Genomic DNA, 21418 nt, shown 5'->3' on the forward strand with positions numbered 1-21418 from the left:
TGTGTGTGTCAGTGTGTGTCAGTGTGTGTGTGTCAGTGTGTGTCAGTGTGTGTGTGTCAGTGTGTGTCAGTGTGTGTCAGTGTGTGTCAGTGTGTGTGTTCACACCCTTTTAGCAGCAGCAGGAACACACAGCACAGGAGTTGCTAAGAGACGCGCCTCCCACCACCCGCCCCGCACCCACCGCGGGCTGGGGGCACAGCAGGGACAGGGACAGAGACAGGGACAGGGACAGGGACAGGGACAGGAACAGGGACACGGGACAGGGACAGGGGACAGGGACAGGGACAGGGACAGGGACAGGGGACAGGGACAGGGACAGGGGACACGGGACAGGGGACAGGGACACGGGACAGGGGACAGGGACACGGGGCAGTGTCAAGCAGCAGGGACATGGGGCTGAGAGCCCTGCACAAAGGAACAAGGGGCAGGGACACGGGCCCAGCATGGCTCTGCCCACAGAGGGGAGCCTGGCAGCACCCCAGGCTCGGCCCCGCCATGTCTCTGTCCCACAGCGCAGGAGCCACACACGATCAGACCATGTCCCGGTGACCTCGGGGCTCCCAGCACTGCTGCCATCACAGCACAAGCCAGGGGAGCTGCAGCAGCCCCAGGCAATGGGCACAGCCCACCCACCCCCCCAGCTGGGCAGGTGGGACCCCAGCTCGGCCACTGTGCCAGCCTTGTGCTCCCACTCATCTCCATCCCAACCGAGTCCCTCTCCTCCCCTCGAATTCCATCAACTCCACAGCTTTCTGTGGCTGAAGACCTCCACTGAGCTGGAAAGGCCCCTCCAGCACCAGCCTGGCTTTTACCTCCTCCCCGTCTTAACCTCACCGAGTGTCCTTTGTCCTTGCACCACAGGTCAATAAAACAAATTCTGTCATTTACATTCCCCCGACCCATGCAACCTTTCAGTCCATCTTCCTTTCCTGCTTTCCACAGAAACCCAGAAGGAGCACAGTGGGATGCAGGCCTCTGGAGAAGCCCCCAGGCTGCTGCTCCCACGCAGCATCACCATGGTGGCCAGCACCCCTACAGCAGGGCCACCGCTTCCCAAAAACACCTCGTGTGCCCCTGCGGTGACATTCCCGGCATGAGGCAGCAGGAACGGAGCCGAGCACACTGCCACCAAGCTGGGACAACAAAACCCAGGCCACGCAAACCTGGCGGGCAGCGAGCTGCAGGGGGCTGCCGACACAGGGCTGGGGGTCCCGCCAGAGGCGGCCGGGGGACGCCAGCCCACGATGGGCTTCAGCAGGGCACGATCCACCTTCCCCTGCGCCCAGCGGCACCGCAGCCCTGGCCACCCGGCCCCCAGCTGCATCCCAGTGCCCCCCGAATCCATCGCAGCCCCCCGGCTCCATCCCCCAAATCCGTCTCAGCCCCTCGGCTCCATCGCAGTGCCCCTTCATCTCAGCCCCCCAATTTCATCTCAGCCCCCCAATTTCATCTCATCTCCCCAATTCCATCGCAGCCCCTGGGCTCCATGGCCCCGCTCCATCGCAGCCCCCCGGCTCCGCTGCATTCCCTCAGCTCCTCTGCAGCTCCTCGGTCCATCCCTGCCCTCGCTGCCGGTCCCCGGGACGCGGGCTGCAGTTTTCCGCATTTCCAACGTTAAGGGGCCCCGGCGGGTGCCGTTCCCCGTCGGTGCCGAGCACGATCCCCCCGCCCGCCGCCGGACCAGCGCCCGCCCCCGCCCGCCGCTGCCGGCAGAGGCCGCGGGCGGAGTCCCCGGCCCTGCGCAGGCCCGGCCGCGACCACCATCGCCGCGGGGCCGTGCCGGGCCGGGCCGGGCCGGCGGGGGCGGCCCACAGCGAGCCCCCCGGCTCTCTCCGTCCCGGCCCCCGGCCCCGCAGCCCCGCGCAGGCCGCGCCCGCGCCCCCGGCGCCGCCGCCGCAGGGCCCGGCGCGATGCCGGTGCCGCGGGCAGGCCGGGCCCCGCGGGGCGGGCGGCGGCGCCGGGGACAAAGGCGGCGGCGCGGCAGGGCCGGCGGCCCGCGGTGCCCGGTGCCCGCTCGGTGCCCGGTGCCGGTGCTCACCCTCGATGGAGATGACGTGCTCGCGGATCTGGCTCTGCAGCGCCAGGTCCTCCACGCGCTCGATGAGGTCGTAGATCGCGTAGATATTGGGGTGCACGGACTCGAAGCGGCCGATCTCGGCGCGGATCGCGGCCGAGTTGGAGAGCCCGAACTGCGGCGGGGGCGGCCCGCCGGGCTGCGGCCCCGAGGGCCCGGGCACGGGCACGGGCACCGGCCCGCCCGGCGCCGCCAGGCTCTGCTGCTGCCCGGGGCTCTGCCCGGCGCCGCCCGGGAAGTTCATCGCGGCGGCGGCACGGCCGGTCAGCGGCGCGGGGCTCCGGGCAGCCGCTGCATGGCCGCAGCCGCGTCCGTCCGCGGGTCCCCCGGGCTCCGCCGCCGCCCCCGCCCGCCTCCCGCTCCGCTCCGCCCCGCCCGCGTCAGCGGGACCGGCCCCCGGCGGGCGGGAGCGGCAGCGAGCGGGGGAGCGGAGCGGAGCGGGCTGGGAGGGGGACCGGGGGCACCGGGGTCCGGAGAGGAGCGGGGGAGCGGGAGCGGAACGGGGCTGGGAGGGGGACCGGGGGCACCGGGGTCCGGAGAGGAGCGGGGGAGCGGGAGCGGAACGGGGCTGGGAGGGGGCCGGGGGCACCGGGGTCCGGAGAGGAGCGCGGGAGCGGGACCGGGACCGGGGCTGGGAGGGGGCCGGGGACACCGGGGTCCGGAGGGGAGCGGGGGAGCGGGAGCGGAACGGGGCTGGGAGGGGGACCGGGGGCACCGGGGTCTGGGGGCACTGGGGTCCGGAGCGGAGCGGGGGAGCGGGGGGCCGGCACCGGGACCGGGGGAGCTGGGACCGGCACCGGCTCCCGCACCGGGAGGGGGAGCGGAACACTGTTGCTGCCCGGTCCTGCCCCCGCCCGCCCGGCACCACGGTGATGGGCACTCGCCCCCTGCCCGCCCTGCAGTCCCCCCTGTGCCAGCCCTGCAGCGGTAATTCCATCGCTAATCACCCCAAGGTCATTGATGAAGCTGTGGAACATGACCGGTCCCAGGAAGTTCCCGGGTGCCCAGCAGCTGCTGCCCGCGGCGGTGGGCTCTCCTCCCTGGCCGCCCCCTGCCCGCAGCCCGGCTGCTGTCACCCTGCGCCGCGCTCAGCACCGGCTGCCCGGTGAGGGATGACCGGGACCGCCCTGCGGACAGTGCAGCCGCCCCAGGGGACGGATCGCATCCCTAAAACAGCTGCCATGGGGGGACCTGGGGCACAGGGAGGCTCTAGCTGCACGCAGGGCTGGCAGCCCCTGGCTGCACCATGGAAGCCAGTGGAGCTCTCTGGGGCATCACTGGGGATTAGCTGAAATCTTCCAAATGGCTGAGAAACATTGAAAAAACAGGATCATGGGCCCTGGCAGATTAAATGAGAATGTGGAATTTCGGAAAGAAGGAACAGAAAGGTGAGCAGCTGAGAGAACCCGGATTGCAATGGATTTCTCCCTCGGTGCCACTGGGACCAGAATCATGGTGGGCAGCAATGCCCCAGTTCCAGGGGGGCCCAGGGGGAGCTGGGGGCTAGTTCCCACCCTCTGCCCTTCTCTGGGTGATGGTGGCAAGGGTTGGAGGAGGAGGAAGACCAGGAGGAAGAGGACAGCAAGGAGGAAAAGGAGGAGGAGAGATCTCTGGGAAGTTTCTAAATGCCTCCGGGCTCCGGAATCCTCTGTGCCTCGGCAGTGGGTGCTGGGGTGTGTGGGTGGGAGAAGCACCTCCCTGCCCTCTCCCCTCCCTCCTGTGCCCTTCCGGGATTCCTTGAGTGCATCCCAGCCGCCTCTGCCTTATTAGAAAACAACTTTTATGAGGGTTTTTTGAAAGCATTTAGAAATTCCGTATCTGTTAGAGCATTGGGCTGTATGTGCCCCAAGGCTTCCAGAGGTCTTTGAAAGATCTGTGAGTGGCAGTTCTGCTCAGCAGGAGCTTCCCTGAGTGTCTGAGGGGATTGCACCCACATGGGCTATGCAGGGCCACCCAACCACACCAACACAACAGTGCCTGGCTGTGCAATGGCCTTTCTCCAGCCTGTTCTTCGTTTGGGTCTCTTGGTCCCTGCTCGTGGCCTTTTTCTCCAGCTTCTGTCACCATCATCATCATCATCATCATCCCAGAATGGTTTGGGTGGGAAGGGACATGAAAGCCCATCCAGTTCCACCCCCTGCTGCAGACAGGAACGTCTTTCACCAGACCAGGTTGCCCCACAGCCCTTCCAACCCATCCTTGAACACTTCCAGAAAAAGGGCAGCCACAGCTTCTCTGGGCACCCTGTGCCAAGGCCTCACCACCCTCACAGGGAAGAACTTCTCCCCAGTACTGGAGCCTGGAGTGTTGCAGAGGAGCAAACAGATGGAGCTGGGGCTTAGCAAAGGGATGGGAAAACCCAGGAGAGAAGTTCAACGTGCTGAAAAGGCAAGAGCGGGTGGAAAGTCGAGGCTTTCAGGAGCAAACATTCCCTCAGGGATGGCCAACCACCTGCCCTCTGCAGACACAGAACACTTGGAGATGTAAACTGCTTCTCAGGATGGTTTTCACCCTCAGATCGTGAACTTGCTCTGCTCCACCTGCAGCACTTCATCTGATGCTGCAGTTCGTGACTGCCTCAAACCAGTGATGCTGCCTCCTCCACCTCCTCCTCCTCCTCCTTCTCCTCCTCCTCCTCCTCCTCTTCCTACCACTGTTCCCACCCCCAGACCAGCCACCCTGGCCCCTGTGTGCCCATGGCAGCAGGGTGGAGCAGGGTGGGTCCCACCCAAACCATTCCATGACAAGGCAGTGCCAGGGCCCGTGTGGGGCAGCAGGAGGGTCCCACAGCCAGCTCCCAGTGCCCACCCAGGATGCAGGGCTGGGGAGCAGCACCCCCAGAACACAGCTGTGAGCAGGCCAGGCCCAGGGCTGAGCTTCAATCAGTGGCTGAGCAGAATGGGCAGAGAGGGGGTCCCGGGGGCTCTCCAGGCTTTGTGGCTTCTCAGTGCACTGGGACACTGGGAGGGGTTTGGTCACTCTTGCAATAAAGTGGGGCTTGCTTGTGGGGAGAGCTGAGGGCGCAGCTGGGGACATGCTGGGGACACTGCTGCCCTTTGCCAGGCTCGGGGAGCAGGAAGCTCCCTCTGTCCTTGGGAGGCTCGGGCTGTGCGTGCTGCGCACCCAGCATAGCTGTGACTCCTGTTCCCAAAGGCATGGGGGCACTCTGCTGCATGGCAGCATCCCTTCAGGGGGAGGAAGTGTTTAATGTCACCCTGCAGTGACAGGCACTGCTCTCTCTGCGCTGGGGATCAGCCAGCAGCGTCCCCAGAATAGCTGCAGCTCTTTAATCTGACTCTGGAGCACAGAGGTACCGCATTAATCCCATCCAGACCTGCACCCTGCGGCTGTCAAATGGCAAATCCAAAATCCACATCCCGCTGTGTCCCTCCGCGAGGCTCTGGGCGGCTCTGGGTGGGGAGCAGGGTCCCCCAGAGGTCCTGTCCCCTCGCTGTGCCAAGGTTTGCTGGCCTCGTGGGTGAGCACAGGGCACAGCACCACGGCTGTCTGTGTGCCATCGGCCGCCTCACACCACCCCGTGCATTTTGGTGACAGCTGGGACATGCTCCACTCCAGCTGTCCACCTGCACAGTGAGGGACCCCGGGATCCTCTGCTGGGCTGGGGGGTCCCACCAGCACTGCCTCTGCACAGACCAGGGACAGCACAGGGTGACACCCATGTCTGGGGTGGTGTCCCAGTGTCCCCAGTGCCCCCCGTGCAGAATCCCTCTGCCACCCCTCTCTGGTCATGAGCCTGGACTCTCTGCATATGTGAGCTTTGGGAAAAGGGGCTGAAAATGGAACAAGGTGGGTGAAACCCCCTGGGCACTGAGAAGGTCCTGACCAGAGCTCAGGGCCAGCATTCCCAGCAAGGCCTGTGGGACAGGAGGGGCTCAGCCCAGCCACAGGGGGACACCACAGACAGAAACACTGAGGAAAGGTCAAATGGTGACTAAAGAGGGAACACAAGGAGAGCACCATGAATCCTGGCAGAAACACAATGGGGCAGCCCTTCTCACTAAAATGTTTTTTCCCAATATCCAACCTAAACCTCCTCTGGCACAGCTTGAGGCTGTTTCCCCTTGTCCTGTCCCTGTTCCCTGAGAGCAGAGCTCAACCCCCACCCCTCCTGTCAGGGAGCTGTGCAGAGCCACAAGGGCCCCCTGAGCCTCCTTTTCTCCAGGCTGATCCCCTTTCCAGCTCCCTCAGCCCCTCCTGGGGCTGTTCCCTGCCCAGGGCACCTGCAGCCCCAGCTGGACTGGGACGCCTTTGGGTGTCACCCTCAGGGAGCCCTGCTGACCCCTGGGACCCCCTCACTGCTGTTGGCAGAGCCCGGGCAGGGCAGGGGGCTCACACCTCCAGACCTGGCCATCACTTTAGATCACCAGGCTTTCAGCAGAACGTGGGAAAATCCAAGGGGTTCAGAGCAGCCCTGGGCAGGGCAACACCAACACAGCAGATTTAAGGAGCAGAATCTGCTCAGCTTTCCTGGGAAACTGGAGGTGGCTGGATGACACCAGGGAAGAACTTTCAGGGGAATATTAAACAGCTTCTTAATCGAGGCAGGGAGGATGGAAAAGTCTAACTCTCTGGGAGCTGAAGTCAGACAAATCCACGGTGACAAGCAGACACGGGATTTATCAGGGAGGGGATGAACCGCTGGATAAACCCTCAAATCTGAGCAGACACAGCCCCTGCAGCAGCGGATCCGGGCTCAGCCCAACATCAGGGAGGGATAAACGCTGGATCTCTGCCTGCAGGGATCAGCCACGGCTGAAATCTCTGCTGCTCTCACACGCCTCGCTCTGACAGCCCTCGGCAGCTCCGGGCTGGAGCGTTTGCCTTAGTTTGCCTTACCTGGAGTGGGGACCCCTCACCTGCAGCCCTTCCTCCCCACCCACAGGCAGATCCCACGCAGAATCCAAACGCAGAAACCATGAATTCCCTCCTGGGGACCCCGACCCCTGAGATACCCTCAGCAGGAAGGGGTGCCCTGGCACGCTGATGCCTCCTGGTTTTATCCTGGTTTTGTCCTGATTTTTTCCCAGCAAAAATAATATGGAGAATGAAATCCTCCTGGTCTTATTGCAGGAAATGTCAGTGCCACACCAGAGAGGGACCTGCTGAGGGGATACCTTGGGGACAGGGGACATTGTTGCCCAGCATTTCCCTTCCACCCAAAATTGTCCTTTATGGGAGAGTCAGTTTGTTCCCATCTTCCCCATACATGTTGCTGTGTTTCCATGGTTGGACATCTTCACCTAAAAGTAAGAATTTTTTACATAAAACTAAGAATTTTTCACGTAAAATTAAGATTCTTTTAGCAAAAATTAACAATTTCTAGCCTAAAATTAAGACCTTTTCACCTAAAATAAAGAATTTTTAACCTAAAACTAAGAGGTTTTCACCTAATATGAAAGATTTGAATCAGAGCCTGCAGGCGGCCTTGGGCACTCCTGGGAATTCACAGCTCCAGAATCACTTAGGGTAGAAAACTGGAGATGCCCAAGCCCACCCACCCACCCTTAGCATGGCCATGGCCACCACTGCCCGTGTCCCCAGGTGACACATCCACAGGGATTTAAACCTGGCAGTATCTAACCATGCTGGGGGGGACTGGAGCCACACTGGGGGTGACTGGTAGCAACTGGAACTACGGTGGGCACAAATGTCATCATCCTGGGGTTTGCACTGGGGGTTACACTGGGAGCAACTGAAACCATACTGGCAGCAGCTGGGATGACACGGGGAGCAGCTGGCCCATGCTGGGGTAACACTGACCGCACTGGAACTGTCTGGGAACATACGGGCAGTTACTGGAGTGGCGGCGGGAGCGTCCAGGAGCGGCTGCGATCACACGCGGTGACTGGAGTTACCGGGACTGCACCGGCACCGCCTGCCGCCGGCCCGGGACTACAACTCCCGGCGTGCTCCGCGCGGCGGCCACACCCCCGCAGCGGCTCCCTCAGCCAGGACTACATGTCCCATGGCCCCCCGCGCCCGGCCGGAAGCGGCGCGATGGCGGCCCGAGCCCGGTCCGGTGCGGCCGTGGCCCCGGCCCCGGCTCCCCGCGGCCCCGCGGGCTGAGGCCGCGCCCGCCCGGTACCTCTCGCGGGGCTCCCCCCGCTCCTGCCGCCGCCATGGCGCTCATCGAGGGCGTCGGCGATGAGGTGACGCTGCTGTTCGCGCTGCTGCTGGCGGCCGCCGTGCTGGGGCTCGCCTGGGCCTCCACGCGCGCCCCCGAGCCCGCGGCACCGCCGGCCGAGGCGGCCCCGAGCGCGGCCGCTGCCGAGCGCAAGCCCTCGAGCCCGGCCCCGGGCCCGGCCGCGGCCGAGGGAGCGGCGGCCCCCGACGAGGCGGCGGTGCTGCGGCACCGGAACTCTGCCGGGGACACGGGCGAGGGCCCCGCCGAGCCCACGCTGGTGCTGCGGCTCAAGTTCCTGAACGACACGGAGCGCCTGGCGCGGATGCGGCCCGGGGACACCGTCGGTGCGCTCAAGAGGTGAGCGGGTGCGGGCAGGGGCGGCCTGTCCCGGCTCGGGGGACCCCGGACCGCAGCACCCGGCAGGGGACAGCGGAGTCCCGGGAAGGTGGGCTGTGCCCGGGGGGAGCGGGGGGAGCTGTGCCCGGGGGGAGCGGGGGGAGCTGTGCCCGGGGGGAGCTGTGCCCGGGGGGCTGTGCCCGGGGGGAGCTGTGCCCGGGGGGAGCTGTGCCCGGGGGGAGCTGTGCCCATCCCTGGCGGGGCAGGGGACAGCCCAGGCGGGCAGGTGACACCTGGAGTGCCTGATGGGCGCAGCACGCTCGGTGTGTGGCCAGCGCAGGGCGGGAGGGTGATGATGGGTGCGTTGGCAGCGGGTGAGCAGAGGGGACTGTCCTGGCAGGTGGCAGCTGGGTTAGGCTGTATGTGGGGTCAGGTGTGCAGGGCAGGGTGGGCACATCACGGGATGTGGGTGAAGGAACTGAGCTGGCACTGAGGCTTGGGGTGCTGATGGGGACACGCTGGCTCAGCTGCACGGGTGGGCACAGTCACAGCAGGTGGGTCAGAGGGGCCTGTCCTGTCCTGTCAGCGCCGTGACCCCTGTCCCTGTCTCCTCCAGGACCTACTTCCCCGGGCAGGAGCAGCAGGTGCGCTTGATCTACCAGGGGCAGCTGCTGCGCGACGACTCCCAGAGCCTGGCGGGGCTGCACCTGGGCCACCTGAGCGTCCTGCACTGCCACCTGTCCCCGCCCAGCGTGGCCCCCGCAGCCCCCGGCAGCCCCGGCCCCCGCAGCCCCGCGCCCGCCGCGCTGGGCGTGGGCAGCCTGGCGCTGCCGCTCTTCGTGCTGCTGCTGGCCCTGCTCTGGTACCTGCAGCTGCAGCACCGCCACGTCTTCACCGCCACCGCCACCACCTGCCTGGCCGGCCTCACCCTGCTCGTCACCTTCGTGGCCTTCGCCATGTACCGCAGATAGCGCGGCGGGACCGGCGCCTGGGACACGGGGACCTGGAGCCACACCTGGGACACTCGGCCTGCCCAGCCCACCCGGGACGTGGAGGGCTCTGCATTCAGCCCACTCACCATACCGGGGGCACGGGGGCCTGCCCGCTGCACCTGAAGTGGGGGGGGCTGGGCTCTGGGCTGTGTCCCCCACGGGCCCAGGTGTCCTGAGCAGGCGCCCACCCACACCCTGTCTGCACACAGGGGCTGTTGCAGGAGTGGTGGCTCAGCTACCTCGGGGGGGTCCCGGTTCCCCCGTCCCTGCATGGAGCATCCCCCCAGGCACTCTGCGTGCAGAAGCTCCTCGGGTACGGTCCTGTTCGGGGTGGTGTACGTGCCCGCGGAGCTTCTCCTCTTTGAAATACAGCTTGGCTGCTCCTGGGGATACTGGTGCCTGGGGAGGGACACGAGCCCAGGGGTGCCGAGGTTCCCGGTGCCGGCGGGATTCGCTCCTAAGGTCCCGGTGCCGGGGGTGGCTGCACTCCCCACTGTCCCGGGGGTTCCAGTGCTGTGTTGGGGGGTCCCACCCCCCAGCGCCGTTCCGATTAAAGCGGAAGGACTGTGAGTGGCCGTGGCGTCCCGGCTGTGCTGCGCCGTGGGTCGGAGACGGTGGCGGGGGGTGACCGGGGACGGGGGCGGGGACACCGGCCGGGCTGGGGGCGGGGCTCTGAGGGGGCGGGGCCCGGCGCGTCCCGCCACGCGCTCCGCAGGGCCGCAGCGCGCTTGCGCGGGCGGCGCCGCCCCGCCCTGCACGGAGCGCTCGCTCATTGGCAGAGGCGCGGCGCTGATCCGCGCGTGGCCCCGCCCCGGAAGTGCCGCGCGTGGGGCGGGGCCGCAGGAAGATGGCGGCGGGGCTGCGCTCCCGGGCCGCGTCCGTGTCCCGGCGGCGCTGAGCGGCGGCGGTGGCGGCGGGACCGAGCGGCCGCCAGCGCCATGTACGGCCGGGTCGGGCCAGATGGGGGGCAAGGAGTTCCGCGGGGGGCGCTCAGGGCGGGCCTGATGGCGGCGGAGGTCGGGGCATAGCCGGGAGAGGGGCGGGCGCTGCGGGGCGGGGGACACCGGGCGGGCCGGAGGTCCCGGCGCCGCGGGGCCGGGCGAGGGCAGGGCGGCGGGTGGTGCGGGCGGGGGCGCGGATCCCGGCGGGCGGGGGGAGCGCCCGTGCCCCCGCCGGTCCGTCCCGCCGGTCACGCCCCCGCCGGTCCGCCCGCAGGGTCCTCCGGAGCCGCGCAGCCCCCCGCGCCGTGCCGCCCCCGCCATGCTGTGCCCGCTGCTGTGCCCATGGCTCCGCGCTCTGACCCGGGCGGGCCCGCGGGGCCCGGCTGCCCGTGAGCGCCGCGGTGCCGCGATGTTCCCCGCCTGCTGCTGCGCCGGCAAGGCCCGGCCGCGGCTGCTGCTGCCCCTGGACCCCTACGGCCATGGGCTGCTGCCCGCCCTGCACCCGGACGGCGGCCGCGGCCGGGCCCACGGCAAGAGGAAGAGCTGGAACTTCATCCACGAGAAGATGAGCTACGACACCTTCTTCACCATGAAGCGGCTGATCGAGCGCTCGCGCAGCGTGGGCGAGGTGCTGCGCTGGGTCACGCAGAACCCGGGCAAGGTGTCGGCTAGCCACTACCCCATAGCGCTTCACAAGCTGGGCCAGCTCCTGCAGCAGCAGCCGGGGCCGCCCGCGGGGGCCGGGGACAGCCGCGGGCCCGCGGGCCAGGTGCTGGAGCAGCCCGAGTTCCACGTGCTCTGCCAGGCCATCGTCAGCGGCTGCGCCAAGTTCGACAACTTCAGCATCGTCAACTGCCTGTACGCGGCGGCTGCGCTGGGTGAGCGCCCCGGGGCCCGGGCGGGGCGGGGGAGCACGGCACGGCACGGGGGCTCATGGCAGACGGAGCCGCGACCACTGGGGGCTCGGCTGGGGGGCTCAGCTCAGCAGGGGTGCTCACTCCTCCAGGGCAGGAGGGCTTAGTGTCCCTCGCTGAGCAGGAGCTCAGTGCTGGGCAGCCCTGCCTGGCAGGATGTGTATCAGCCACTCCTGGGCCCTGTCTAGTTCCAGCTTCAGTTCCAAGCCCTGAAAACCGGGAAACACCTGAGCACCGATGGGGGTGACCGTGGGTTTGGCTGAACTCTTGGAGGGCACAAGCCTCATGTCACCGGGTGTTTGTCTCCCAGTGTGTGGGAGAGAGGGTTTGGGGTGTTTGGTGTATTTGGGTTCCTGTGCAGCTGTGTCCTGAGGGGCTGTGTCCCAGGGAAGGCAGCATCCCGGAGGCTCCTCCTTCTGTGGGCTGGGGTGACCCTGCAAGTTCTGCTGCGAGGAAGGGGTGGGTCTACATCCAGAGAGGAGTGGGCAGTAGTGGGAATCTTCCCCTCTGCCCCACTCAGTGAAGCCTGACCTGCAGTGCTGCTTCTGGTTCTGAAGCCCAACAGCAGAAGGACTTGGAGCAAGCCCAGAGGAGATGCTCCGAGAACTGGAGAGGGATTTTGAACAAGGGCCTGGAGGGACAGGACAAGGGAGAATGGTTTCCCACTGACAGAGGTTCCCTCAGCCGGTGCCCAGAGCAGCTGTGGCTGTCCCATCCCTGGAAGCGTTCAAGGCCAGACTTGGAGCATCCTGGCCTAGCAGAAGGTGCCCCTGGCCACGGCAGGGGTGGGGCTGGATGATCTTTTAAGGTGCCTTCCAAGCCAAACAATGTTAGGATTGCTCGATCTGTTGAGCGCCTGCCCTGCCGCCCGTGGCTCCCCATCCTGCTCCGTTCCCCAGCCCTCGGGGCCGTGGCTGACGCAGTAACTCGAGCCCCTGCCGGGCTGGGCCGGCTCTGCCCGGCGCCGGCTGTTTGTTGACACGGAGCCGGCGCCGCCGCCCTCGCCAGGCTCCCTGTGCCGGGCCCCCCACGGCGCTGCTCTGCCCCCCACTTTGTCCTGCCCCCTTGTCCCTCATTAGCACAGACTCCAGCTTGCTTTTGAGGCCTTTCCACGGAACAAAGCGGCTGCTCAGACCAATTCTGCACGTTCCCCCTCCTGATTCTGATTAACCATAACCCGCAGTGACTCGCCCTGTGGCCTGTGCCTGCCCAAATCCTGGGGTGATGGGGAGCTCTGCGCCCCCCAGTGCTCTTTGCCTTTGCTGAGGAGATCCCTCCTGACAGCCAAGGCACTGAGCCTGTGCCCAGGCCTGGGTAACACGTCCTGAGCTGCAGGGAAGTGTTACCCTGGGAGCCAGGTCGCACAAACTAAAGCTGAGCTGAGAAACAGGAGAAGGTCAAAAAAGCCAAAGGATTAGTCCCTGCTGGAGCAAACAGGGTTTAGTTTGGTCACATGGGTTGTCATAGTTGTTTTCCAACCACAACTTTTTTATTAACTTTTTGAGATGAGTTTTTTGAGCGCCCAGAGCCCCTGGAAGTGTTCCAAGCCAGGTTGGATAGGGCTTGGAGCAGCCTGGTCTAGTGAAAGTATCCCTGCCCATGACAGAGGGCCTGGAACTGCATGGGATTTAAGGTTTCTTCCAACCCAAAAGAGTCAGATTTTGGGATTCTATGAATTACTTGTCTTTGACATGTTTGAGACCTAGGAAATGAACCTTGCTACTGTGGGTGAGCTGCAGGGCTCCCATTGCAGTGGGATGGGTGGGAATGGCCCCACAGCTCCACGCAGAGTTTTCCATGCTGCAGGTGCTCTGGTGTCCTGCTGGTGCTTTGCCTTCCCCTCCCTTCCCCTTCTGGGTTTGGTCACTGACACATCACGTCCATCCAGTCATGGCAGGGGCCCCCTACCTGAGCTGCAGAGGTGGTTGTGCCATGAGCTCAGCAGTGCCCGGGGTCCGAGCCATGCCTGGGTTCCGAGCCGTGCCCAGGGTCCGAGCCATGCCTGGGTTCCGAGCCATGCCCGGTTCCGAGCCATACCTGGGTTCCGAGCCGTGCCTGGTTCTGAGCCATGCCCAGGTTCTGAGCCGTACCCGGTTCCGAGCCATGCCCGGGTTCCGAGCCGTACCCGGTTCTGAGCCATACCTGGGTTCCGAGCCGTGCCCAGTTCCGAGCCATGCCCAGGTTCTGAGCCGTGCCCAGTTCCGAGCCGTGCCCGGGTTCCGAGCTGTACCCGGTTCTGAGCCATACCTGGGTTCCGAGCCGTGCCCGGTTCCGAGCCATGCCCAGGTTCTGAGCCGTGCCCAGTTCTGAGCTGTGCCCGTGCCCGTTCCCGCAGGGCTGCCCGGGGAGTCGCCGCTCGTGCGGGTGCTGGAGGATGAGTCCCGCAGCCGCCTGGGCCGCTTCAACCAGAAGGATGTGTCGATGGTGTTCAGCAGCGTGATGCGGCTGCACCCCTCCAGCCCCCACCCGCTGGTGGAGTCGTGCCTCAGCAGCCTGGAGCGGCACCTGGAGAAGGAGCGGCACCCCCAGACGCTGTTCCTGCTGCTCTCCTACTACCGGCTGCGGGCGCAGGCGCTGCAGGGCCACGCCGCCTCCGACCAGCAGCTCATCAACAACCGCAAGATCCTGCGCCTGGTGCGGCACACGCTGGGCCAGGTGAGCGCCATGCGCGAGCACGAGCTGGCGCTGCTGGACGAGATGCTGGCCCTGTGTGCCCAGGAGGCCAACAACAAGGCCCTGGAGGCCATCTTCAGCTCCCAGCTCTTCTACGAGAACCGGCAGGAGCGCTTCATTCGCAGCATGGCAGGTGAGGGGTGCCCAGGCGGGGTCCGGCGTTGCTGCCTGCGCTGGGCGTGCAGGGCTCTGCTCGGGCAGAGGACGTGGGGGCCTTTGGCTGGGTGGGGGGCAGCCCTGCAGACGCCTTCCCTGCCCCTGGGGATGTTTGGGTGGTGGCAGCCTCAGCTGGGGCCATGCTGAGCCCCAGAACCGGAGCAGAAGGATTGCTGTGTCACGGCCACCCTTGTCACTGACAGCCCAGCCCAGGCCTTTGGCAGGCCGGGAGCCCCCCATTACTCTAGGGACTGGCAGGGACCAGGAACCCCCCCACTCCTTCAGGGACTGTTTTCCCACAGTGCCTGCAGGCTGGGCACTGTAGATGTGTGGTGGGATTTGCAGAAGGCCTCACCTGTGCATGTTCCAGCAGTGCTCCATCTGTACTTTCTGGCTGTGCACAACAGGCCTCAGCCTCTCCTGATCCGGACCTGAGGGTTTTTAGGAGCTGCTTGGCTTTTGAGGTTTTTGGGACTGGTGCTACTGTCCAGTCCCGCCCTCCCACCTGCCCGGGCTGTGGTGGCTGTGGAGGACGTGGGGTGGGGACAGAGCTGGCCCCCATGACGGTGTCCGTGCTTTGCTGGCCCGGCAGAGTGGCTGCCCCGGAAGGCAGAGAACCTCACCCCCTACACCATGGCCCTCATCGCCAAGTACGTGGCGCGGCACCGGCTGCGCGAGCCGCGGCTGCTCGACACCATCGCCAGCTTCCTGCTGAAGCGCGGGGAGCAGCTCGACAGCAAGGTGAGCGCTCGCCTCCCTTGGGCACACCTGGGCAGAGGAGCCACGGCTCTTCTCCATCCTGCTGGGCGTTCCAGGGGAGCAGGGACCGAGCCCCGCTCCCGTCTCTTCAGGGCACTGGGCAGGTGGCTCTGACCTGCCCTTTGGCCCAGCCCGGCCCCACCCTCCTCTCTTGCCTCAGGTGATCCAGAAGTTGGTGTTTCCCTTCAGCCGGATGAACTACCGCCCCTCCAACCACGGCGAGCTCTTCCCCAAGCTGGAGGCCATCCTGGAGCAGAAGGCCGGCAGCTCCCCCCTGGCCACCGTCAACATCCTCATGTCCATGTTCCAGCTCAGCCACTTCCCACAGACTGTCCTGCACCAGGTCTTCTCCCCAGGCTTCATCAGCAATGTCATGAGTACGTTGGGCCACGGTGGGGTGCTCCCAGCCGGGGTAGGGGGGCTCCCAGCCGGGGCAGGGGTGCTCCCAGCCGGGGTAGGGGTGCTCCCAGCCGGGGCAGGGGTGCTCCCAGCCGGGGTAGGGGTGCTCCCAGCCGGGGTAGGGGGGCTCCCAGCCGGGGCAGGGGTGCTCCCAGCCGGGGTAGGGGTGCTCCCAGCCGGGGTAGGGGTGCTCCCAGCCGGGGTAGGGGTGCTCCCAGCCGGGGCAGGGGTGCTCCCAGCCGGGGTAGGGGGGCTCCCAGCCGGGGCAGGGGTGCTCCCAGCCGGGGCAGGGGTGCTCCCAGCCGGGGTAGGGGTGCTCCCAGTGCCATGGCTGGGTGTGGGGTGCCTTGGCTGTGTTCAGGGTGCCCGGGCTGTGTTCAGGGCGCTCCTGGCTGTGTTCAGGGTGCTCCTGGCTGGGTGCAGGGTGCCCGGGCTGTGTTCAGGGTGCTCCTGGCTGGGTGCAGGGTGCCCAGGCTGTGTTCAGGGTGCCCAGGCTGTGTGCAGGGTGCCCAGGCTGTGTTCAGGGTGCCCAGGCTGTGTGCAGGGTGCCCGGGCTGTGTTCAGGGTGCTCCTGGCTGTGTTCAGGGTGCTCCTGGCTGTGTTCAGGGTGCCCGGGCTGTGTTCAGGGTGCTCCTGGCTGTGTTCAGGGTGCCCGGGCTTTGTTCAGGATGCCCGGGCTGTGTTCGGAGTGCTCCTGGCTGGGTGCAGGGTGCCCGGGCTGTGTTCAGGGTACCCAGGCTGTGTTCAGGGTGCTCCTGGCTGTGTTCAGGGTGCTCCTGGCTGGGTGCAGGGTGCCCAGGCTGTGTTCAGGGTGCCCGGGCTGTGTTCAGGGTGCCCAGGCTGTGTTCAGGGTGCTCCTGGCTGTGTTCAGGGTGCCCGGGCTGTGTTCAGGGCGCTCCTGGCTGTGTTCAGGGTGCTCCTGGCTGTGTTCAGGGTGCCCGGGCTGTGTTCAGGGTGCCCAGGCTGTGTTCAGGGTGCTCCTGGCTGTGTTCAGGGTGCCCGGGCTGTGTTCAGGGTGCCCGGGCTGTGTTCAGGGCGCTCCTGGCTGGGTGCAGGGTGCTCCTGGCTGGGTGCAGGGTGCCTGGGCTGTGTTCAGGGCGCTCCTGGCTGTGTTCAGGGTGCCCAGGCTGTGTTCAGGGCGCTCCTGGCTGGGTGCAGGGTGCCCGTCCCCCCGCACCACGTGCTCGCTGCCCGCAGGCAGCCCCTACGCGCTGATCGTGCGCCGGTACCTGTCGCTGCTGGACGCGGCCGTGGAGCTGGAGTTCCGCGAGTACAGCGGGCCCCGCCTGGACCCGCGCTACCGCGTGCTCATGTTCGAGCACGCCCTGACCGCCGACGAGGCCAACAGGAAGTACAGGTGAGGGCCGGGGGGAGCGCCCCTCTGCCGTCCCCTACAGTCGCAGAACCCTTCAGAATTGCAGAGTTTTTCGGGTTGGGAAACCCTCAGTGTAGAAGAGGTGCTATTCACACAGGGAGAACTGGGTTGGAAATGCCTCCAAGTCCAGCCAGAGTTGCCAGCAGGGGGGGGCAGAAACTGGTGCAGGGGCTGCCTGGCCAAGGCACTCTCGCAGTCGGTGCGTTCTCTCTGCCACTCCCACCTCACCATACCCCAAGCATTTCAGGGGACACCACCTGCTGGAAACAAGATATACAGGAGGTCAGGAGGCTGGCATACAGGTGAAGGCTTTCAGATTGACAATGAGGAGAGCAAAATCAGATTATGAGAATGCATCTCGCACATCCCATTTCCCCAGTGGGACCTGGGCAGAGGAGGAGGAGGAAGGGTGCATGCATGAAGGGACTGCAGATCTGGATGAAGATGTAACAGTGCTGGGTGACCTAGCCCCTAAGTCCACCTGTCCCCCAGCATCGCTATGGTCACCACTGCCCATGTCCCCAAGTGCCACATCCACGTGGCTGTAAAATTCCCTCAGGGATGGGAACTCCCCTGTGCCCTGGGCAGTGGTGCTAAGGCTGGGCGGCCCTGTTGGGGGGCATTTGGTGTCCCAATTCTGTGAGGAGCTTTTCTGCAAAAGGAGCTGTGGCCCATGCCTTCCTGGCTCCAACAACAGAGTCCAAAACTCCAGTCCTGCGCCTCTCAGTCCTGGGGGTTCCCGTCTCCACGTTGATGCACTCAGCAGCAGCAGTGCTGGGGGGACATGGCAGCCCCTGCAGTGCCCCCATGGCTGTTCCCTCCTTGCAGCTACAAGGGGCTGGTGGCTGAGGCGCTGCGGCAGCTGGTGGGGGAGGAATGCTACCGGCAGGACGAGGTGCTGCCCCCCGGCTACTGCACAGGTAACCCCCTGGGCTGCCAGTGGGATTTGGGGCTGAGGGTGGGAGGTCACTGGGGGCAGAATGAGCTCTGGGCTGCTTTGTCACTGCCTTTGGTACAAAGCTTCCCGCTGCAGAAAGAGGGGGTTCCCCTGTGCTGTTTGCTGGCTCTGAGTCCCAGCTGGGGCACAGAGTTCCCGAGCCCGTGTCCCATCAGTTACTGATCCCTGTTGTCTCTCCTGCAGACTTCCTGCTGTGGATCAACCGCTCGGGCACGGTGCTGCCTCTGTCGCGCGTTCCAGCAGCTTCCAGGGCCCCCCCAGCCCCGTCCCCTGTCGCCGTGTCCCTGCGCTCCAGCGTCCTGGCCCTCACCTCCGATTTGCAGGACTTTGCCCCGTTTGCTGCAGAGACGCCCAGCAGCCCCCCGGGGCCGCGGGAGAGCCGGGCGGGGCGGTTCCTGCCGGCGCTCTGCCCGGCCCCGGGGGGGCCCTGCTTCCAGCCCCCCTCGGACTATTTCTGCGGGCTGAGCAAGGAGCCGTCGCTGGGCAGCCCGGGCAGCTCCTCGCTCAGCAGCCCCTCCGAGTGCCTCTCGGCGCCGCCGCCCGGCACCCCCGACCGCTCGCCCCGCGCCGCCGCCTCCCTCTTCCAGTTCCCCATCGGCAAAATCCTGGAGGAGGAGGAGGAGGCTGCCTGCCCCGGCCAGGAGCACGGCTGCTTCCAGGGGGAGCAGGAGCAGCCCGAGCAGCACAGCAGCCCCCCCGGCAGCGAGGACGCCGCCGCCCCGGGCTCGCCGCGCCGGCCCAGCCCCAAGCGCGGCCCGGGCGAGGGGCCGCAGGGTGCCGAGGACATCCAGAGGTAGGAGCGGGGCCACGGCCCCCGGGTACGGCCTGCTCCCTGCCCAGGACAGCCACCCGACGCTGCCCTGGGCTCCTGCTCAGGGACACAGCCTGCCCCCTCCTGCCCAGTGCCAGGGGGCACCCGCACACCCGTGTCCCACTGCCCTGGCTGCTGGATGCAGCCGTGCCTGCCGCCGGCAGCCTCTGGGCTCACTTGGGGTGCTCCTCTGCAGCTCCGTGGGGTGGGTGATGCTGGGCTGTGGGGTGACGCTGTGCTCCCCACTGTCCCCTGCCCAGGGTGGTGCTGTCGGTCAATGACAAGTGGCACTACTGCCAGAACTCCGACATCCTGGTGGGCTCCCGGGCCATGAGGGACCGGCACCTGCGGCTGCTGGGATACTGTCTGGTGCAGGTAAGGGGGGCTGCCCCTCCTCAGGGCCAGGGGACGCCGGGGGTGAGGGGCTGTGAGCTGCCATCCCCTGGATGGATGGCCACGGAGCTGGCATCCCCAGTATAAACACTCCTGTCCCTGTGAGAGGAAGCAGGGATGACTCATCCTCGTGTCTCCTTGCCCTCCCCCACCCCGTGCAGGACTTTTTCCATGCAGCTGGTGGGTGACACCAGCCCTGATGGAAAGCAGAGACAAGGGACAGTCTGTCCTGTGAGCTGAGACCCAACCTGAGTGAGGGGAAGGGGAGGGTGTTCAGCCCAGGCTGGCAGACACAGCCACGGTGGTGGCATCGATTGAGGGGCCTCAGGGTGAGTCAGGTGGGGGACACAGTGGTGACCTATGATCCCATGTGCCAAGGAGGGAGGATGGTTCATCTTCTGTGCCAGAGCCTTGCCTGCCCTGGTTCCAGCTCTGTTCCCTTCCCACTGCTGGGACTGGAGGAGCCCTCAGGTCTACAGCTCCTTTGGCAAAGTCCAAATGTTGGTTTAGGATGTGCAGCTCCCATGTGCTTGTTTGTGGGTGGTTTTAGCCTGAGGATGAGTCTTTCTGAGGAAAATGGCTCTGGAAATGAGCCCTCAGTCCTGTTCACTCTTGCACTGCAGAGAGTACCAGGATTACAGCAGTGCTTCCACCGTGCCATCCCACAGCCATTCCCAAACTGTCTCACCCCCTGCTGCTGCCAGGCCGTGCCAGCTGCAGCTCCTCCTGGTTCTGGGCTCAGCAGCCCAGAGCCCCGTGTTTGTGCAGAGCTCCAGAGTCCTGTGACTGCTGAGAAATCACCTGGGAGCTGGGCTGGGAGCCAGGCCAGCTCTCTCTTGAGCTGGTGTTTGGACTGGACTGGGCTGTGTCCCTCCTGCAGAAGGCACAGGAGGGACCCAGCTGAAGGGGCCTTAAAGCCCCCCAGTGCCAGCCCCTGCTCTGGGCAGGGACACCTCTCAACTGTCCCAGGGTGTCCCAACCCCAGTGTCCAGCCTGGCCTTGGGCACTGCAGGGATCCAGGGGCAGCCACAGCTGCTCTGGGCACCTGTGCCAGCCCTGCCCACCCTCAGAGGGAGCGATTCCTGCCCAAGATCCCATCCAGCTTTGCTCTCTGGCAGTGTTTTGTCCCTCCAGGCTCTTGACCTATGTCCCTCTCCACCTCTCTTGGAGCCTCTTTAAGCGCTGGAAGGGGCTCTAAAAGGTCTCCCCAGACCTTATTTTTCCAGGTGAACACTCCCAGCCCTCAGAACCCCTCAGAACCTTATTCCTTCCCCTGTGCTGCCAGTGGCTGGAGCTCTGGTCCCAGTGACCCTCAGTGCTGCTCTGTGAGTGCTGGTGCTGCCCTCAGGGCTGTTGGACCCACACAGTTTCCAGCCCCCCAGTACCCTGCCAGCTTTCCTGGAGGGTGCTGACAGGGGCTCCATGGTGATGGTGAGGCTCCAGATTCTTCCATGTGCCCGCACCACTTGTGCAGGGCTGAGCTCAGGCTGGAGCAGGGTATTGTCTGAGTTCCCATGCCACTGTCCACACTTGTGTCCATCCCCCGGCAGGAACCTCCTTTTCCAGGGAGGGATCTGGGTGATGCTTCTTCCTCCCACCCCCTCAGAAGGCTGAATGGGGCTGGGGGCTGGAGGTGCAGGGGGGGCAGACACGCTGTCACAGCTCTGATGTCCCCCTGTCCCCTGGCAGCTGCCTTACACGGAGCTGGAGAAGGTGAGTGGCATCGAGGAGACCAAGCACTACCTGCGGCAGAAGCTGAGGGAGCTGCGTTTCTGAGGGACGGATCGGGGGTGTGGGGGGCCAGGTGGGTGCTGCCAGCCCCTTCCCCTGCGCAGGGGGATACGGAGCTGCCCCCCATCCGGGGGCTCAGGGGGATATGGAGATGCTCCCCATCTTGGGGGGCCAGGCTGCGGGGCCAGGCCGTGGGCACCTGCTCCTGCCGTGGGGCTGGGGGAGTGTGAGATTATTTATTGCTGTTACGGGGGGCCGGGTGTGACTTGAGGGGTGCTGGGGGAGGACGGGGGGAGTCAGTGGGGAAGGTCCTGCATGGCCCCCCTGCCCGGCTTCCCTGGGCACGGGGCTGTCCCCGTGTCCCGGGGGCTGCGGGGGATGCCAGGCGGGGCCGGGAGCGGGTGTGCGCATGGGGCTGTTCCCAGGGCCTGGGCCCGCAGCAGGGGGGTAGGGAAAGGGGAACTTTCCAATAAAACCGGTGAAAAGTGTGCAAAGTCCGGTCTCTTTATTAGTGGAAGGCAGCGGGGGGCTCTCAGCCCGCACCCCGGAGCAGCCTCCCTTGGCGGGGGGTCCCAGCACCGCTGCTCGAGTGCTGCGCTCCAAATAAAGCTGTTTATTGCCTTTGGATGGCCCGGCCCGGGGACTCGGCCGGCGCCCGAGCGCGGGGCGGGAGCCGAGCGGCTGCCGAGGGGCCGGGGCTCGGGCCCGGGGGGCTCCTGGGCCGGGACCCCGAGGGCCGGGCCCCGGGACACAGCCGGGAC

General features: G+C 66.0%; 3 protein-coding genes across 3 annotated transcripts in view; 2 read left to right on the forward strand and 1 right to left on the reverse strand.

The window, feature by feature from the left end:
• AGAP3 (ArfGAP with GTPase domain, ankyrin repeat and PH domain 3) overlaps positions 1-2438 on the reverse strand; it is a 115031-nt gene extending 112593 nt beyond the window's left edge. Inside the window, exon 1 of the mRNA XM_079301196.1 lies at positions 2039-2438. Coding sequence (XP_079157322.1) covers positions 2039-2318 — 280 coding nt within the window. The 5' untranslated portion in view covers positions 2319-2438. The remainder of the gene's footprint in view (positions 1-2038) is intronic.
• A 5632-nt stretch (positions 2439-8070) lies between these two features.
• Positions 8071-9601, forward strand: TMUB1 (transmembrane and ubiquitin like domain containing 1). Its single transcript, XM_079301869.1, has 2 exons — positions 8071-8576; positions 9172-9601. Exons 1-2 carry the CDS (start codon positions 8215-8217, stop codon positions 9524-9526), a joined length of 717 nt encoding a protein of 238 aa, XP_079157995.1. The 5' UTR covers positions 8071-8214; the 3' UTR covers positions 9527-9601.
• Positions 9602-10331: 730 nt separating this feature from the next.
• Positions 10332-20921, forward strand: FASTK (Fas activated serine/threonine kinase). The gene is made up of 10 exons (XM_079301199.1): positions 10332-10487; positions 10763-11366; positions 13738-14208; positions 14824-14972; positions 15151-15367; positions 16587-16746; positions 17593-17684; positions 17906-18515; positions 18794-18908; positions 20616-20921. The coding sequence occupies exons 2-10, from the start codon at positions 10808-10810 to the stop codon at positions 20700-20702; spliced, it is 2460 nt and encodes an 819-aa protein (XP_079157325.1). The 5' UTR covers positions 10332-10487; positions 10763-10807; the 3' UTR covers positions 20703-20921.
• The last annotated feature ends 497 nt before the right edge of the window (positions 20922-21418 follow it).

This window comes from Erithacus rubecula (assembly GCF_903797595.1).
Source record: "Erithacus rubecula genome assembly, chromosome: 3".
NCBI lineage: Eukaryota > Metazoa > Chordata > Aves > Passeriformes > Muscicapidae > Erithacus > Erithacus rubecula.

Bases quoted from the DNA above. Each gene is read 5' to 3' on its own strand.
- TMUB1 (XM_079301869.1), top strand. From the start codon at position 8,215: ATGGCGCTCATCGAGGGCGTCGGCGATGAGGTGACGCTGCTGTTCGCG. The intron at 8,577-9,171 runs GTGAGCGGGTGC...TGTCTCCTCCAG, and splicing joins ACCGTCGGTGCGCTCAAGAG to GACCTACTTCCCCGGGCAGG.
- FASTK (XM_079301199.1), top strand. From the start codon at position 10,808: ATGCTGTGCCCGCTGCTGTGCCCATGGCTCCGCGCTCTGACCCGGGCG. The intron at 15,368-16,586 runs GTACGTTGGGCC...CGCTGCCCGCAG, and splicing joins CTTCATCAGCAATGTCATGA to GCAGCCCCTACGCGCTGATC. The intron at 18,516-18,793 runs GTAGGAGCGGGG...TCCCCTGCCCAG, and splicing joins GGTGCCGAGGACATCCAGAG to GGTGGTGCTGTCGGTCAATG.